Source organism: Trichosurus vulpecula, chromosome 1 (assembly GCF_011100635.1).
Source record: "Trichosurus vulpecula isolate mTriVul1 chromosome 1, mTriVul1.pri, whole genome shotgun sequence".
NCBI lineage: Eukaryota > Metazoa > Chordata > Mammalia > Diprotodontia > Phalangeridae > Trichosurus > Trichosurus vulpecula.
In genome coordinates, this window is record NC_050573.1 from 378,868,775 (window position 1) to 378,887,014 (window position 18,240).

An 18,240-nucleotide genomic window follows, 5' to 3' on the forward strand; every position below is an offset into this window, starting at 1 on the left:
CTCTAGTCCTGCATTACCAGCTGCCTACTGGACATTTCAGTTTGTACCAGAGACATCTCAAACTCAGTATGTCCAAAACAGAATTAACTATCTTCCCCCCTAAACTCTCTCCTCTACTAAACTTCCCTTTTTGTGTTGAGGGTACCACCATGCCCCCTGGTTGGCAGCCTCTGACTTATCCTCGACTCCTCACTCTTCCTCACTTCACAAGCCAATCGTTTGCTAAATCTTGTTATTTTTATCTTCACAGCATTGTCCACATTGGAATCTTCTCTCTACTCGTATAGCCAACAACTTGGTTCAACCACCTCTCTCCTGGACCGTTCTAATTGGTTTCTCAGCCTCAAATTTCTTTCCACTCCAATCCATCCTCAATACAGCTTCCAAAACGATTTTTCTTAAGAACATATTTAACCATATTACTCAGTAAACGCTAGGAGTTCCTTATCGCCACTAGGATAAAATATAAACTCCTCTGGCTTTTAAAGACCTTCACAACTTGGCCTTAGCCTACTGTTTTAGCCTAATTTTACATTATTCTCCTTCTTGCACTCTATAGTTCAGACACACTGACTTCTCTGTTGTTCACACATGGCACTCCATTTTCTGTTTCTATGCCTTGGCCTGGAATACACTCACTCCTTGACCACTTTTTAGATTCACTGGTTTCTTTTAAGACATAGCTCAAGCTCTGCTTCTACCTAATGCCCTTTCTGATCTCCTAACTCATAGTGTACTCTTTTTCGAACTATTTTATATTTGCTTTATATTTATTCTGCATATATTTTTCTTTATATACTTATATAGCGGTGAAGACTGGATCTGTGATTCCATTGACATAGAGAATCCCCAGATGAGCAAACTCTTACAATGTAGGATGTCACCCTCTCAGCAACTTGTAGGTTAAGAGAATTGCCTAGGGGTAGCTAGGTGGTGCAGTGAGTAGAGCACTGGCCCTGGAGTCAGGAGGACCTGAGTTCAAATCCAGCCTCAGACACTTGACACATGTACTAGCTGTGTGTGACCTTGGGCAAGTCACTTAACTCCAATTGCCCTGCCAAAAAAAACCAAAAAAAACCCAGAGTTGCCTAGATCAGTCATTAAATTCAAATAGAATTGGGGGCCACTAATCCATACATAAAGATCCATATTGGACACATATTGCCTTAGTTTTAAAATGTAATGCAGCTATGTTTTACTGTATTTTTATCTTGTTGAATATTTCCAAATTACCTTTTAATTTGACTCAGGCCACACTCGGGAGTGTCATGGCCACATATTTTACACCTCTGTCCTAGAGCAAAGAGAGGTTAAGTGACTTACCCAGGATCATACAACCTATATTTGTCAGATATGGGACTTGAACCCAATACTTTCTGGCTTTGAGGATGGATGGCTTTCTATCCATTCTGTCATACTTCCTTTACATACATTTATAGATACACGTGTTTTCTTTCCTGATGGATTGCAAGATCCCTGAGAAGAGGAATGCTTTTTTTTTGTCTTTGTATGCCCAGTGTCTAGCAGTGTCTGGGACATATGAGGTGCTTGATTGATAGTAAGGGGACTTGAAATCATGCCATTTAAGCATTAGTTGAAGGAATAGTCTGAAGGAGAGAACCCTTGTGTGTGCTTGTGTGTGGGGGGTGAGGGTGGAGGGATGGGGGAAGAAGGCAGAGAATGACATAATAACTATCTTCAAGTATTTGAAGAACTGTGGGACAGAGGGAAGAGGGATTTGACTGGTTTGGCTTGGGTCTCAGATACAGAACTAGGTAAATGGATGAAAGTTGTAGAGAGAATGCAGATTTTATTTTAGCTTATTATAAGGAAAAAATGCTTAACATTTGGAGTTCTCTAAAAGTGGAGTGGGCTACTTTGAGATGTGATAAGCTCTCTATCATTCAACATCTTCAAAGAGAGGCTGGCTAGCCAATTGTTGGGAAAGCCATCCAGGTAATTTCAGTTCTAGTCCACATTTAACCGGATGACCTCTGAGATCACTTTCAATTCAGATTCTATGATTCCATAAAAATTTGGAATAATGAAATACTTCTCTACAATGAATCCTATTGGACTCTTAAATATTCTTCCAAGGAAAGTAATGAGCAGTGTTATTCAAATGGTAATGAACCAAACTGCGAGAAAAAGAAGCCCTCAGATACGAGGAGCAATTCCAGATGGTTACTAGTATTAATAGAAAAGTATTTCCAAATACTGAGACTTTGAATGGAAGCCTAGCCATCTTGTTATTTTGTTTATGGTGTGAAAATACAAACTGAGCTGCTCTTAGACCATTTAGAACATTTAAATTCACCTGTCTAAGCTATTTTCAGCTAAGCTATCTGTCACTATGATTTCTATTTTTACTCGCATAAGACTTAATTCAGTATTTACCTCTTCTAAGGTCTGAGCTTTTTCTCGGTTTTAATGATTCCACAAGTCGGTATGCCTGGGCCATCCTAATGTATTCCCTCAGAAGGAAGGGTTGTCCATCATATTCCCTGCAATTTCTCTAGGCCTGTCCAAAGATACATACCTCTTCCTCCACACAAACCAATAAATGCATGTATCTTTTCTTAGAAACATCTTACATTTAGTAATTCGGGGTGTTTTTTGGTGCCATAAGATGCCCAAATGTTGAGAGGACATTGTCTTTTCCAGGGCAGCTAGGGAAGTAGAGTCAATCAAGTGAAGCCTTGGGCCCAAATCAGAGGGAGCCCAGGTAGCCATTGTTTGTGATTGGGAGGATAGTCTCCATTATTCCGTATTGCAAAGGACATATATGTTCTGGGGATAAAATTCTGCTGACAGGAGAGAAATTTGTGAGCTATTATGTCTCTTAGAATAAAGAGGTGATGTGTCTTAAAGGGAGAGCATTGTGTTGTTTGTCCTTGGTAGAGAGAGAGGTATTGGGGGCTACAGCAGGAATCCATCGACACCACGAAAGACTCCAGATTGCCCATGTCTTTTCCTTGGCAACTCATTGGGACCCTGAGTACAGTGGAGATTTGCTTGGAGTAAAGAGCTAGTCTTAGTTCCTGGCACTTGTATTTCAACCCGTGATTCCCTTGGTTTAGGAAACTTTTAGCGGGAAAAGCCCCTTCTAACCAATGCATGTTGACACTTGCTTTGCCACCAACAATCTTAGAGAATTGCCTGGGATGTTCAGAAGTTTAGTGACTTGCAGGGTCATATAGTCCATATATATCACAGGTGGGACTTTAACCCAGATTTTCCTGGCTGAGAGGTGGGCTCTCCATACATGATGCCATGTTGCCTTGGGCACTCATTTAATAAGCATTATATACTTACTCAGGATATCAGGTTGAGGAGGGGGGCAATACCATGGCATGAAGCCCCACCACATCATTAAAGAAGAATAGGGATCTATTTTATTTTGTAGACTGAAAAGGTAGCTCCCTTATTTTCAGTACCCTACTATCAAATTCAGAAGAGGCACGTGGCTGGTGCCAAACTTTAATTTCAGCATATACTACATAGTGGAAGCCTCCAGACATTGCCAAGTCCATCAAGACATTTCTTTAAAAATATTGTTGGAGCTTTTTCATTGCCCTTGACCTAGTAATGCATCAATAAGGAACAATTACAGTTACTGATAGATCAGATTTCCAAAAGAGTCTCTCCTTCTGGCTGTCTCACCTTTTAGCTCTTGCTGAGGTGTGTACCAAGCTTCTCTTTCCTGATCAAGCTGGCTGCATAGGGGATCTGTAAAAGAAACACAAGGAAAACCACTCAGAGCAGCTATGGGGGATGACAAAGTACCTAATGCAGAGCTCTTGGTAAACTTTAGACAATCTTAATGCAAATAGATCCTTCCCAAGGGTGATATTTTACAATGGAAAGAGCTTTGTTAAAACAGAAGGATCTTCAATTATTCTGGAGTAAGTGAGCTTTCAAATGTGCTTGTTTAAATATCACCGATTTAGAAAAAAAAAGGACCTCAAAGCTGAAACCCCATTAGTGGAGACATTGGAAGTTGGCCAGTATAGACAATATGTCAGATCACTGTAGGATTTAGAGTGTCCTTGTTTACTCAATCTAGATAAGAAAACTCAATCATGGGAAAGTTAAGAGATCACCCCAGTCAAAAGATAAGAATGTGCCTAGGATACAGATTCATAAACTTACAGTACTTCTCTGAGGAATGTGGCATAAATGGAAATCACAAATAGTACTAAATCGCAACATATGAAGTACACGTAGGCAATTTAAAAATAATGAAGAACTAGTAGCATTGGTTGAAAAATGACACTTGAAAATACGGCCTCTGTATAAAACAAAGTACGGAGGCTTTGAATGGAGGCCAAACCCTGCTTGCCATTTTGATTTATGCAGTGGAAATCCAAGTTACTAAAACTGAACCACTCTTGGATAATTTAGATTATTTAAACTTGTCTTTCTAATCTATTTGCAACTAAGGCATCATACACTATGATCACTATTTTTATCCTCAGAGGCTCAATTTAACTTATTACACAAAAAGAATTTAAAGGATGTATTCATTTTTCATTACATTTTTTTTAAAGTATGTCAATACCAGAATCCAATTGTGTAGTAAGTTGTTCCCTGTAGACAACACATGGCAATTCACTAAAGGATTTAAAGTCACCTTTCAGCTCATACTGTGATTTATTCTCTCCAGCATGTAATGTGAAACTTGCCTGGTATGTATAAGGAGGGAAGGAAAGTCCAATCAGCTAAGTCAACAAGCATTTATTAAGCACTTACTGTGTGCTAGGCACTGTGCTAAATGCTGGGGTACAAATACAAGCAAAAAGAAAGATAGTGCCTGCCTCCAAGGAGCTTACATTCTGTTGGGGAGCCAGAAGTGGAAGGGGAAAGGGAAGGTAGCTGTCATGGTGGAGGAAGAAGGAAAAAGGAAAATTATTTGATCGAACTACAGATCTGTACACACGTTTTGCCTGCTTGTGAAATCTTTCTTCCATATTTCAAACAGTGTGTAAAAGAAACATAATCATGGCCAGACCTATCAATCCATAAGCAAATGAATGAGATCCTTATTTCGATGGGGCCAACGAGTCATAAATGATGTCTGGAGATGAGACTGTGTCTACGCTCATAAGCAATCACCCCTGAGTAAATTTTGATGGAAACAACCAGTCAATTTTATCAATGATATCATCTCAGTGAAAATCGCAAGTAAATAAAACTGCTCTTTGTCATGGGGTTGAGAAAAGAGAAGGCTGCCCTTCTGAAATTTTTACTGAACTGGTCAGGTGCTTTATAGTCACATATACACAACCCAAATCACAGATACGTGGATGAATGTATCTCTGGCCATGGAGCATGTATCTAGGAGAGGGGATAGATGGTACTGTTGTTAATTATTCATATCTTAGTGTATAAAAGTATATTGTTCTGATCCCACATTTTAGGGGATAATCTTGTTAGAAAATCCATAGAAAGAGCTAGGTCCACTATAGTTACTTCATCCATTTCAGACATGGATAGAAAAGGTTTTGAATCTCAGTTTCCTTGGTTATCATATATTATAATTTCCTAAAGCCTAGGGGTCATTTCTTCTTTCTTTTGATGTGTGATTTAATACGACCTTAAGTGGTATTCTATACACATATTGCAAGATAATGTAGGAGACAGAAAGAACACAAAATTTTGAGTTTGAAAATATGCTAAAAAAGTATAGCTTTGCTTTAGTATTTTTGCTACCTATATCCTTATAGAAAAGTCCTTCTTTTAAGGATTCAGCTTCCTATTTCTGCACCCAAGGTCAAGAAGTCATCTTCAATCACAGGAACGTTTCTCCAAAGAAAGCATTAGATCCAGATAGGGACACCTTTTCAAAAGCAGCAATAACGAAAATGGAAGGACAAGCAGAAAGAAAGAAAGAAAGACAATCTTTCTAAAGGAAAGAGTTATAGGGAGTAAGCATGCGGGCTCTTAAAGAATCCAGAAATAGAACCGATGTCTGTAGTCTTGGTTTCTCCTATTTAGTCTGCTGTGGGTTTCATTGTTCTGCTGTTTTTAAGCAACCACGAATTGAGAGTTGTGGCTCACACTGACTCATCATTCCGATGTCACAAATGACAAACCAGGAACACATCACGAGCCTGAGACGCTATGGTTCACCAAGGCTATCCAGGCGTATGCTAAGCATAGAAGGCCCTACTTAGCCTGCTCAGGATCCAGGAGGTTTGCTGTGAGCCAGTCATTGCAGAGAAATCCTCAACACTGTGGTCATTTGGGAAATTTCCCTCTTCATTTTGCAAATGCTCCAAATCCCCAAGATTGGCAAGAAAAAAGAGAACCTGAATAAAATCCTGTCTTAGAATATCCAAACACCCAAACATCTCTAGGTGGATCAAAAGTGCGAGGTGCGGGGGTATAATAGTAAAGATGAACTCTTTCTCAGCAGATTCTTCACCTCAAGAGTTGTCCTATTTCAGTACTCTGAGTTTGGTTCAATTTCACACGGGGGAAAGAGGACAGAGAGCGGGTCTCTATAATTAAGTATTCACAGATTACCTGTTAGAAGGATGATAGAGAATTAGGATGAAAAATCATTGGAAGAAGATGTGTTGTATTGCAAGCTTACTTTTTGCCAGAGTCTCACTTAGAGCAGCTGTCTTAGAAATCCAGAGCTAGAGAGCATTGAAGAGAGAGAGCGAGCCAGCCTCAGGATAAAGAAGAAGATGATGATGATGATGGAGTAGTAATAATGGTGACAAATAGTAGTAATAATAACAGTGATGTTATAATAATGAACAATAGTTGCATTAATAAATATTGATAGTAATAGTATTAGTAATGGTATTAAAAAAAACTTACATTTATATAGTCCTTTAAGGTTTGCAAAAAGTTTACATACATTAACTTGTTTGATCCTCACAACAACGTCATGTTGTAGGTGCTATATTAATTCCCAATTTTTTTACAGATGAAGAAACTGAGGCACAGAGAGGTTAAGTGACTTGCTTAGAGTCACACAGCTAGTAAGTTTATGAGATAGAATGTGAACTCAGATCTTCCTGACTTCACGTTCTACTTAATATCTATTTCAACACTTAGCTGCCCCAGCCCTAGGTTGAGATCCTGCCTCTGACACAACTTGGTTGTATGACCTTGGGCAAGTCATCTGTCTTCTTAAGGCCCCAGCCAGTTCTCTAAGACCATATATCATCAAACAGTTGATGATATACATTGGTGGAAGGAGTTTCCTCTCTAGGAGTTCCCTATGCCAGCAAAATCACAAGTGGTAGTGGTGGGGGTGGAGAGGGTGGGTAAGGAAGTCAGAAACTAGTCAGTTGCCTAGTAAGAGTTTCCTTCTGATTGGAAATGAAACTTAAAGAATTAGATCTTTTCTAGGAACCTTTTAACTAAGATAAAGTACCAAAAGATATTTTTAGTTCAACTTGCTCAAAGTCATACAGCTAAATGTCAGGGGCTGGATTTAAACCCAGGTCTCTCTGATTCTAACTCCAGATGTGCAAAAGAAGTCCTTCTACTTCCATTTGAAAACAAAACAAAACAAACATAAACTCCTCTGTGTTCAACTGGCAGAAACCTGGGCCAGTTCCCACCAGTTAGTGCTGGAGGATCTCCAAACTAAGGCATTATCGTGGGAGAGCTGGTCTGTGGCCAGCCCCAGCTCCTATGGCAACAGGAAAAGACACATATCCCTTCTCCCAGGGACAAGGAGCTTGCTCCATTCCCTCCAGTCAGGAAGTTGTAAACTGCTTTTTTACAGGTCCACAGTGAATGAAACATCAGAATTAAATCTATTGATTGAACATTATTTTAATTGAGGCTTTTAATGAAGAACTTGGAGACTTGTGCTTCTCCTGGCTGCTTGAAATTGCAGCTACCTGGCTGAACAGCAGAGGGCACTTGGAGACTAACCCATTTCCTCAGCCTACCTGCGTTTCTGGAGCGATGCTGCAAGTTCAATGAATGTGTATTTTGGTTTAGCCATTTATCATATGCTCTGCATTGCAGTTTTACAACGTCCTTCAAGAACTTTATTGGAGAAGGACCATATCCTTAACAAGCCTACAGCAGTAGGTAACGCAAAGATGTGTGCTTTAAACACTTGTCACCAAATTAGCAAGCAAATACCCAAATAGAGACTAATAGCTTTTGTTAGAAGATACCTATCTATCTATCTATCTATCTATCTATCTATCTATCTATCTATCTATCTACCTATCTATCTATCTATCTATTCATCCATCCATCCATCCATCTGTCTGACCATCTGTATATCTATTTATCTATCCACCCATCCATTCATCCATCTATCTACATATATGTGATATACAGATACATACACATACGTATATATTTATGTATATGTTTATATATATGTACACACACATATATACACACACTATATGCATAAATACATACATAGTTATTCCTTCTACCTAGCATGGGTTAGGGATGCAGCATCCCTGTGATCTGGAAAATTCAAGTAAAATTTTTTGGCCCTCTCTTCATACCAGAGAAGAAGTCTGAATTTTTATTTTTCTGTTATAGGGTATTTACAGTACCTTATTGTAAACTTTGGGTCGATACAATACTATACATATATTTTATGCATTTCTGAATTTCTAAACTTTTTCTGTATTACTTGCTGGCTTTTTGCATGTCATTTGCAGCTTCCATAAAACTTCCAAAAAATTCCCATTTAAGTTCTTATACCAATCCACAATAGATTGAAACCATGATGGGGAAAGTCATAATGTGGAAGGGATAACTGTAGAATGCACATACACATACATTTGCAACATACATACATGTATATATTTATATATGTGTATATATGTATATTTACACACACACACACACATATATATATATATACATACATATATATATACATACATATATACATACACACACACACACACTCACACATGTGGATGGATGGATGTTCAGGTCCTTAAAGGAACTTTGTCAAAAGGCTATTGACTGGGATTCAATTTGTCCTCTCTTACTTCCAATTCCAATGTGTGTTAGTTATTATTTTTTTAAAAGTAAAGTGAATTTCCATGATACCACTTGTGAATGGGTAAATAAGCCTTTTTTAAAAAATACTATAAGCTTTACCCAAAAGTTGGTTTAATTGTCAAGTGTCTATATTTAGACCTCAGGAAAAATATTTTGTTTTGTGTCATTGACAAATTTTGTTTAGACGTGAACATTATAAGCACCTAAAAATTGTTTTTCCAGAATACTTTTCAGTATCTACTTTGATCTGTGCATTTTAGAATTGGATGCTAGTAAATTATTTTAATTCATAAGTGAACACATGTAAAAACTATTAACTTAATTCTGCATATGCAGACCATAACTACACATGATTCATTTGACTGTCATGGTCACTACTTCTCATCTTGCTAGTGGAATAAAGAAGGGTTAGTGTTCTGGTTGTGATTTTGAATAAAATGAGCACAGGGCACAATATAGTGCAGCAGATGAGCACAAAATGAGCACAGCATAGTGCAGATTTCTTTGGAAATCTTCACAGAGTTTGGAGAGATTCACGTATTTGGATTCCCAGTGATTATGGAATTAACATGTGCTTTTGTATTATCTTAAGGATATAAAGAATTGGCTCTTTTCTGAGTTAACAAAGTACTTACTAACTGTAAGAGGATTTGCACTCAGTTATTCTAGCCTCAAAGGGCAGACATAATCTCATGGTAACTATATTCACTCATGAGTGCAGTGATTCAAGGAAGATGAAAGCTAGTAACTTTAAAGCCTGATAATTTATTAAGAGCCACAAAATGACTTAGAGTTCTTGGGCACCGTGGGAGGTGCAGGATATTTCCCCCTGCCAATTGATCAGAGGCCAGATAATTTATTTGAGCAATATCACGGGGTAGCCTGATTCTTTGGTCGATAACTATGAGCAAACAGACATGGTAGCTGGCTGTGATGTCATTTTCCCACTTGTCCAAAAATAACTCTCCCACTAGTGTCTGAAATGTTCCTCATCCGGGTGACTCAGCTGAGTTAAGGGATTTTCAAGTAGATTGTAAACTCACTGAGGGAAAGAACCGTTTTGTTTTGTTTTGGCACTTCTAGCACAGTGTCCTGTACATTGGACCACAGCTGTAATTTCTTGGGTGCAAGAAACTCTACTTACAAAGTTTCTTTCACCAAGGCAGATCACCACATTTTCTGTAACTTACAGTCTTAGCTGGTTAGTTGCCTCTAGAATTGAGAGGTTAAGTGACTTGGCCAGGGCCACACAGCCAGTACATGTCAGGGGTAGGACTAGAACTCAGGTCCTCCTGACTCAGAAGCTAGCTCTCTATTCGTGACATAATGCTGCCTTTTTGATTTTCAAAGATAATAAATGAGATAAGCTTAATAAACACTTGGATTGGCCTTTATTAAAGTAGACATATGTTATCTAAGACAGGTAGCACATATAACACCATTAATATGTTAAACATGTTTTTACAGGTTAGAGGCCTATCACATAGCAGAGGGCAGAACCCTAAGAAACTAGGAGACTGGACAAGAAAAATCTCATTTGGGGACAGAGAGAAAACAATAGTCCAGAGCATGAAGCCCGATTTGAGGAAGGCCGGTTCAGGTAAGGCACTATGTAGAAAGCCTTAGGAGTAACAGGGCCCCCAAGAGGGCCCTGAAGCTTTGGGAGTGAGCCCCTCCTTCCAGTAAGGGGATGGTAGGATGCTGAGGAGTGAAGACTACTACAAAACATTGCCAAATTTGGCTCTGGGTGTAACAATGCATTGCGACAATAATTTAGACCACTAACTGGGATTCTAATGACTCATAAGGATTCCCCCAAAGTGTTCCTTTACTAGCAGGAGTAATTTACTAACCATTTTGAATGAATAATACTTGTCAAAACTGACAAGTCAATTTCTGCAGAATTCTTTGCAAAAGAATGCAATACAAATTCTTAGTGATAAAACCTTGACTCACATTTCAGGAATTTTAAAGAACTTTGTACTTTTCCCTTCTGACAATGATAATCCCCTACAACATTGATGATACATCATCTCCATTTTTTAAAAAATAACTGCAGAAGACAAGCACTAAAGTTACATAAGTGACATTAAGTAGCTTGGTCAGTGGCAATGAGAACTCTTATTCTACTTTATATTCCACTAATTTAATGTGGTTTTAATGCTTTTGTGCTTGTAATCAAACCTACACTTGGGTGATAATTTCCCTTTCGTGACTCAAAAAATGGTGTTTTGCATGGTGGAATTTGCAATAACTTTAAGTTCTTAGTCCCAGGAACCCCACCCCGCCCCCAAGAAAACAACAACTAAATGAGGGACCTTGAGAATCTGAAAGTTTCCCCAAATCTGCAGTGTGAATTTACAACTCAATAGGTGGACTAAAAGAGATAATCAAGGATATCTGGAGGAGAAATCATCTTAGAACTGTTATGTCCTAGAATATAAAGGCAAAAGTGCCACAAATAGATTGTTTTGTGCTCCCTAAAGAATAGTTATTACCTAAAAAAGAGGAAGTCCTTTCTGCTGAATTTGAGTACAGCTACCAAAATAAACAAAAACCACCCCCATAATTCGGAAACAAAAGTGGAGAGATGAAGGAGGCTGTTTAAAAGCTATGTATCTACTTATGATGTGCAGATCTGGCTGAAGTTCCTGAGTGTCTTGGGTCCACGATGACATTGGTAAGACTGTTTGTTCATGCAACTCTAACTTACAACCATCTTTGAAATGGTCCTCGAATGTGAAAATAAAATGTGATTGTTTATAATATTAATGTCAAAAATCTCCATTTATATAAAAACAGTTTCACAGAGGCAGAAAAATGCTAATAAATGTTCCTCTCAGAAAAATCAAGCTGGATAGATAGGTCAATAGACAGATTGATAGATAGACAGGCTAAAAGATTAACATTCAAATAGATATATACAAATATATCATGTATATATGAAGAAGAAGGCATGGAGAAACTTTAAATCTCAAAATAACAAGCAACATAAATTATGCTGATTGCCAAGCCCTGAACATTAAAAAAGATGAGGATACTATCCATGTATAGCTCAATATATCTTACAAACTTTTAGGGAGAGAAATATTTTCCCTATTTTATAGATGAAATTAGGAAATTGTCTTATAAACACTGCTGAAAAACACCATATAGAAAGAGATCTGTATCAGAAAGAGTTTCAGAGAGGGACAGCAATGACTTTAGAAAAATAATTCCTAATTGCTTATGATCAGTCAGTCAATAAACATTTACTAAGCACCTACCAGTATTAGGCATTAAGTACTGATACTGTACAAGTAGGTCTTGGGTATTATAAAATTATAAGGATGATTATCATAAGTAAATTAAGAATGGAGTTACACGTTTCATTCCGAAATCCTTTGTTTCTTGTCATCATCCTTAATATGAATTTAATTGACATATATGCATACACTAAGGATTATGTTTGTAGGAAAAGTCCTAGGGTTTGTGTTATACAGATTATGAGATATTCAGGTAAGTCTCTGTATCCCACACTGACAATTTACACATCTGTCTATTGACACATGTTTCGTAGTTACATTTAGATGAAACATACTGACACATCTGCTTGCCCTGTGTCTAAGTAAATCTCATGGTAATTAGCATTCAAACCAGCTGAGAGGGAAGTGGACAGAGTAGAAATCTAGATGTCAAAGCCAAAATAAATCAAGAAATATTTTTTGAAGTAGAAAGAAATATATCTTACAATTTGTAACTGTTGTACCATTTCTTCTCGATATGCTAGTTCTCTTTTCATCTGATCCTGGAAATTATCTGTGGGAGAGAGGGAAATAAATTAATTAAAATAGCAACACGAAAAATATCCTTTTAGTACATTCCAGTCAAAATACCACTGAAGGCATTTTAAAATACGGCCCAGTTCTTTGGTATCATTCCAAAAAAATTAGATTGAAAATTGTTCTGAGAACTGTTTGTTTATGATACAGTATCACTGTAACTAGATCAGAAGCTCCTTGAAGCCTGAGATTATATTTCCTGCTTTATTGTACCTTCCAAAGCTTCTAGTGCTGTTCTTCACACACAGTAGGTACTCAATATACATTTGTTTATTGATTGATATAAGTGATTTGCAGAGCTGTTAAATGACTTCCACTGGACTACGGCATGGATGGGCCTGGAGGAGGGGCACAGCTTAGGGAAGAGACAACTCTGGAGCTCTATCGTAATAAAAAATGTTTAGGCTGAACTGGGCTTTATTATTTTATAGTGAGAGACTCATGCTGGGTTATGCCTCATGGGTAAATCGGATATAGGACCATAAAAGATAATTATTCTGATTCACGGGAAGTCTTAATTCTCAGGAATGGTGAAAACAGTGCCATCGATTCCTGTCCCTGTCTGACTCTTCCGTAGAGACAAGCCACACAAAACAGGGCTGATAAGATTTCGGATGGGGGCTCCCCAATGAGGTTAGGCATGGCATATAGCCTTAGTCATTCTCTTGTATTCTTCATTGCTTCATAGCAGTAATAAATCTTAAGAAATCATCCTAGCTGGGTGTAATGGTACACGCTTATGAGACCTGCTACCAGGGAGGTTGAGGTTATTTCAATAGCTTAAGTTCAGGAGTTCTGAGCTACATTAGGCCTAAAGCTGATCAGTTATCCACCCTAAGTCTGACATCAATATAAGGAACCCCTGAGAATGAGGGGCTACTGGGTTGCCTAAGGAAGGGATAAACTGGCCAAGTCAGAAATGGAGTTGGATAAAGCTCCACACTGATGGAGTAGTGGGATCAGGCATCTGCACTTCTAGCCTGGGTGAGAAAGGTAGATATAATCTCAAAAACAGAAAACCAAACCAAACAAAACAAAAAATTAAGAAATCATCTTGCCGTACTTTATTTGGAAAGTTTCTGGGCTTTTTATAGTACGAACAAATTATTCCTGAATTTGCCTTAAATATTTGTCATCTGCTCAATACGATTATTACAAATGTAAGAGCAGGCCAACCATTGACTTTTCTTGTTTCAATGAAGGACAAACATGACCTCATTTTCCACCTGAAGATTATCAATGCAATGTCCAATCATGACTCCATAAGACTGATGATGAAGCATCCTTCCCACCACTTGGGAGAGAGGTGATGGATGGCAGGAGCAGAATGAGACATATATTTTCAGACATGACCAATGTGTAGATTTGTTTTGTTTGACTATACTTATTTGTTACTAGGGAGGGCCTTTATTTTTTATGCAAAGAGAGGTGTGGGGGCAGGGAGGGAGAGGTATAGTGATAGAGATAAAAAACAAAGAAAAGGGCATCAGTGAAATATTTTGAAAACACAGACCAGAGCAAAAGGAAGGTCAGAAGGTGACATAGACAAGCAGATCGTTTTGTTTGATGGTGTTAAATCTGACACATATTTTATAAAACAAGCTGTGTGTATAGAGACTAACTTTCACAGACAGTCCTTTTTCTGTTCTCTGTATATGGAAACATTCATATTTCCTAATTTTTGTGAAGTCCATAATAAAAAAAGAAAATTTTAAAAAACCAGAGAACAAGAACAAAAATATGCCCTTGTAGATCAAGATAAAGTCAGAAGCCACGTGGTTTAATGAAAAGAATATTGCACCAAGAACTGGCAGGAAAGGGAAGAGAGGGAGAAGCTGTGACACCCAGGGTAGGGTGGAAGGGTGCCAGCATTAACACACAGTGCTTTGGAAACACTGCACAGTTCCCTACCTTGTCTCCTAAGCTGGCACTTGTGCTTTTTTTCCCTTTTAAACTATACTTGTGATTTCATTCCTATAGGGATTTTAGGATAAGAAAACTCCTTTTATCAATGTAGGTAGCACCTTCTCTTATAGTGATAGTTTCTAATCTTATAATCTTAGAGAATTGCTTAGATCCATGAAAGATGAGATGACTTGACTTGGGCGACACAGCCAAGTATATTTATGTCACATGTAGGACTTGAACCCAGGTAGTTTAGTATTTTTTCAAGATAGAAGAAACCATCCAAAGTTAAAAGTGAAAGGACATGTGTGTGTGTGTGTGTGTGTGTGTGTGTGTGTGTGTGTGTGTGTGTTTTAAAGCTTTATTCTCTGTTCTTTCTAGGGAGTCCAAGGAACAATTTGTTCAGGTGTGGGACAAGTGATAAAATGCCTTGGAACAACTTGTCTAGGGAATCTATAAAGGTCCCTTAATGGATATAGAAAATAAACCGGGAAGGAAGGACTGATAAACATTACTTAGGACTATGTGAATGAAAACTAGTATATTTTTGAATTATGGTCTTTGCCCAAAGATAGAGCACTAGCTAGGTTAGTACTCCAAGACATCTGTGATTCCAACCCTATAGGCATTCGCTTCAGGAATGTTGATCCCAGCTTTTCCACATCTTAAAGATATTGCTACAAGAGTTTCCCCAGACAAATAATTTCCTCATCTGATGGTCAGTCCTCCCACGGTGAACTTTTTTGGAAATAATTTTGGTAGGTTCTTGGTAGCAAACATGCAAATCCACCAGTGGGTCTCCATGCTAAGCTTCTCCAGATTGGTAGGACCCAGCAGAATTTACACTTGCTTGGCAAAGACTTGAGGAACTCAGGACCCCTTTCATGATGAGGCATCAGAGTGAAACTTTGGACCACACTTACAGTGTCGTTGGTAGAGATATTTGCTGGTGAGGAAATTCACTAAGCCAACACAGATTACCTGCCCTACAGATTATAGTTTGAGAGGGTTGCCTCAGTGCCCTCAGGGGGAACTGAGAGTTTAAGTGAATTGCCAGGCTCACCCAGTCAGTCTGTGTAAGAGGTCGAATTTGAATACAGGGTTTTCTGATGCAGAGGCCAGTTTGCTATTCATCGTACCAGGATGGCTTTGGGTGGGAATTCAGTGGAAAAGAATATTTTTGAAATGAGTAAAGTAAATCATGAAGTTAGCAGTCTTTGTTAAAAGAAAAGTTGAAGTTCAATTCATTGGAGGTTGGGGAAAGATGTCAGTGCAATGAAATCAAGAGGTTTTGCACTATTCTCTGAGGATTAGAGAAGACGCTGTTTGCTAGAGAGGAGAGGAAGTTATTAAGCTATGATTTCTGCCACACAAGTCTAGCCACACAAAAATTTTTTTGAAAAGTGAGAGTAAAAGGAGGTAATAGAGAAGAACAAGGTTAAAATGGAAGAGCACCAGAAATATTCAATTCAATTAGCAAACATTTATTAAGTGCTTCCAATATGCCCAGCACTGTGCTATATAGTAGGTATTTGTTTTTGTTGTTGTTTTATTGATTTAGCTGTGTTAGTCCCTTTGTGACTCTACTTGGGGTTTCTTGGCAAAGATACTGTAGTGGTTTGTCATTTTCTTCTCCTGTTCATTTTATACATGAGGAAACTGAGACAAACAGGGTTAAGGGGCTTGCCCAGGGTCACACAGCTTGTAAGTGTTTGAGGCCAGATTTGAATTCAGGTCTTCCTGACTCTAGACCTGGCACTCTGTTCAACTGTGCCACCTAGCTGCCCAATATTGGGGATACAAAGATACAAATGGCACAGTTCTTCACCTTAGAAAAATGGCATTCTATTGGGGAAGGGGAAAGACGCAATGAGGAAAGTTGTGTATTAAAATGCAGGGTGTTTGAAAAACTAAAATGACGTTGAAAAACATCCAGAAAGAACTACACCAGAGATTCTAAAATGATTGGTTAATCCTGCAACCCGCAGACCTGTTGTCCTTTCCATGATACAATAAGAAAAAGTTCCATAGTTCATCTTGCAGTCACTATCAACATCCAGTTGTCCTTGGAGCTCTCGTGTCCCTCAGTAGGACCATGTAGGACTGGAAGGGAAAGGGAGGATGAAAAGGAGCCAGAAGATCTGGGCGGATGCTATATCTGTGGCCTTCACTTGGCCATTCTCAGCACCAGACACAGCTCTTCTGAGCTTTGATTTTCATAGCCTTCCAGAATTCTCTGATATCCTGAAGGAGAATCCTATAACAAAGTGAATTTTCACTTCCAAAAGGGAAGAAAATTACTAAATACTTGTCATTGTCAGAGTAATGGCTTCTGATGAAAGAGTAGAACCATCTACAGATATTTGGAGGGTGTAAATCTCAACTAGGTAAATAAGATCCTGGGAAGAAATCCTTATAACATTTTTGAATGGGAGTTATTTACATAATCAAAAGAAGGCTATAAAGCAAAATCAGACTATGGAGATGGGAAAAAAAGACCTCACAATTAAAGTCCAATATTTGACCATGCCAAACAAACAACCTGAAACCCAAGCATGTTATTAGTGAGTCATTTCAGTCATGTTTAACTCTCTGTGACCCCATTTGGGGTTTTCTTGGCAAAGATCTGGCATGGTTTGTCATTTCCTTCTCCAGTTCATTTTACGGATGAAGAACTGAGGCAAGCAGGGTTAAGTGACTTGCCCAGGGTCACATAGCATAGACCCAAACGTACACCCACTATATCAGGACCCTACCTCTTTTTTCAACTTCAGAGACCCTGCCCTACCAGTGACTTTCAGTTATGCCTTCTCAAATAACCTGGCTTATTGTTGTTGTTTTTATATTATACCTATGTGGCAAGATCTGGCAAGCAACACATCCCTAATTCAAATCATTCCTGTGGTACTCCCCCCTGGCTTTGTATGTAGAAAGCTGTAAGGGAGCCATCGATCTCCAAAATCTCCTCTCTAGTCTCCCGGCCTCTAGCCTCTACCAGACTAGATCAGCAAGAAACTTCTTCTTAAAGTGTCATTTTCATCATGTCAATTATTCACTTCCTTAGATGTCTGCAGTGGCTCTCTAAAAACAAATTGTCAATCTTTTACAGTTGTGGCTAAGGGTTAATTCTTAACCAAAAAAAGGAAAGAGATGATGACAAAAGATGAAACAGATAATTTTGATTACATTGAAAAACTTTTGTATGGACAAAATTAGTGCAAGTAGGGTTAAGATAAGGAGGGAAGACACCGACTAACAGAAATATATAAGATCTAAAATCATTTCCTAATTGATAAGTGGTTAAAGAATATGAACAAAGAACTCTCAAAAGGAGAATTGTAAACAATTAACAACCATATGAAAGAATTGCTCTAATCACGCATAATAAGAGAACACAGGTAAAAACACCTCTCAGGTTTCACTTCATACCCAGAAAACGGGCAGAGGTGACAAAAGATGGGAATAGTGAGTGTTGGAGACATTGTAGGATGATGGGTACACT

At 38.3% G+C, this 18,240-nt stretch overlaps 1 protein-coding gene across 1 annotated transcript in view; it reads right to left on the reverse strand.

Annotated features, from left to right (window-relative positions):
• SKOR2 (SKI family transcriptional corepressor 2) overlaps window positions 1-18,240 on the reverse strand; it is a 63,243-nt gene that overhangs the window by 9,352 nt on the left and 35,651 nt on the right. Inside the window, exons 7-8 of the mRNA XM_036742040.1 lie at window positions 12,743-12,810; window positions 3,664-3,729 (exon numbers count right to left, since the gene is read on the reverse strand). Coding sequence (XP_036597935.1) covers window positions 3,667-3,729; window positions 12,743-12,810 — 131 coding nt within the window. The 3' untranslated portion in view covers window positions 3,664-3,666. The remainder of the gene's footprint in view (window positions 1-3,663; window positions 3,730-12,742; window positions 12,811-18,240) is intronic.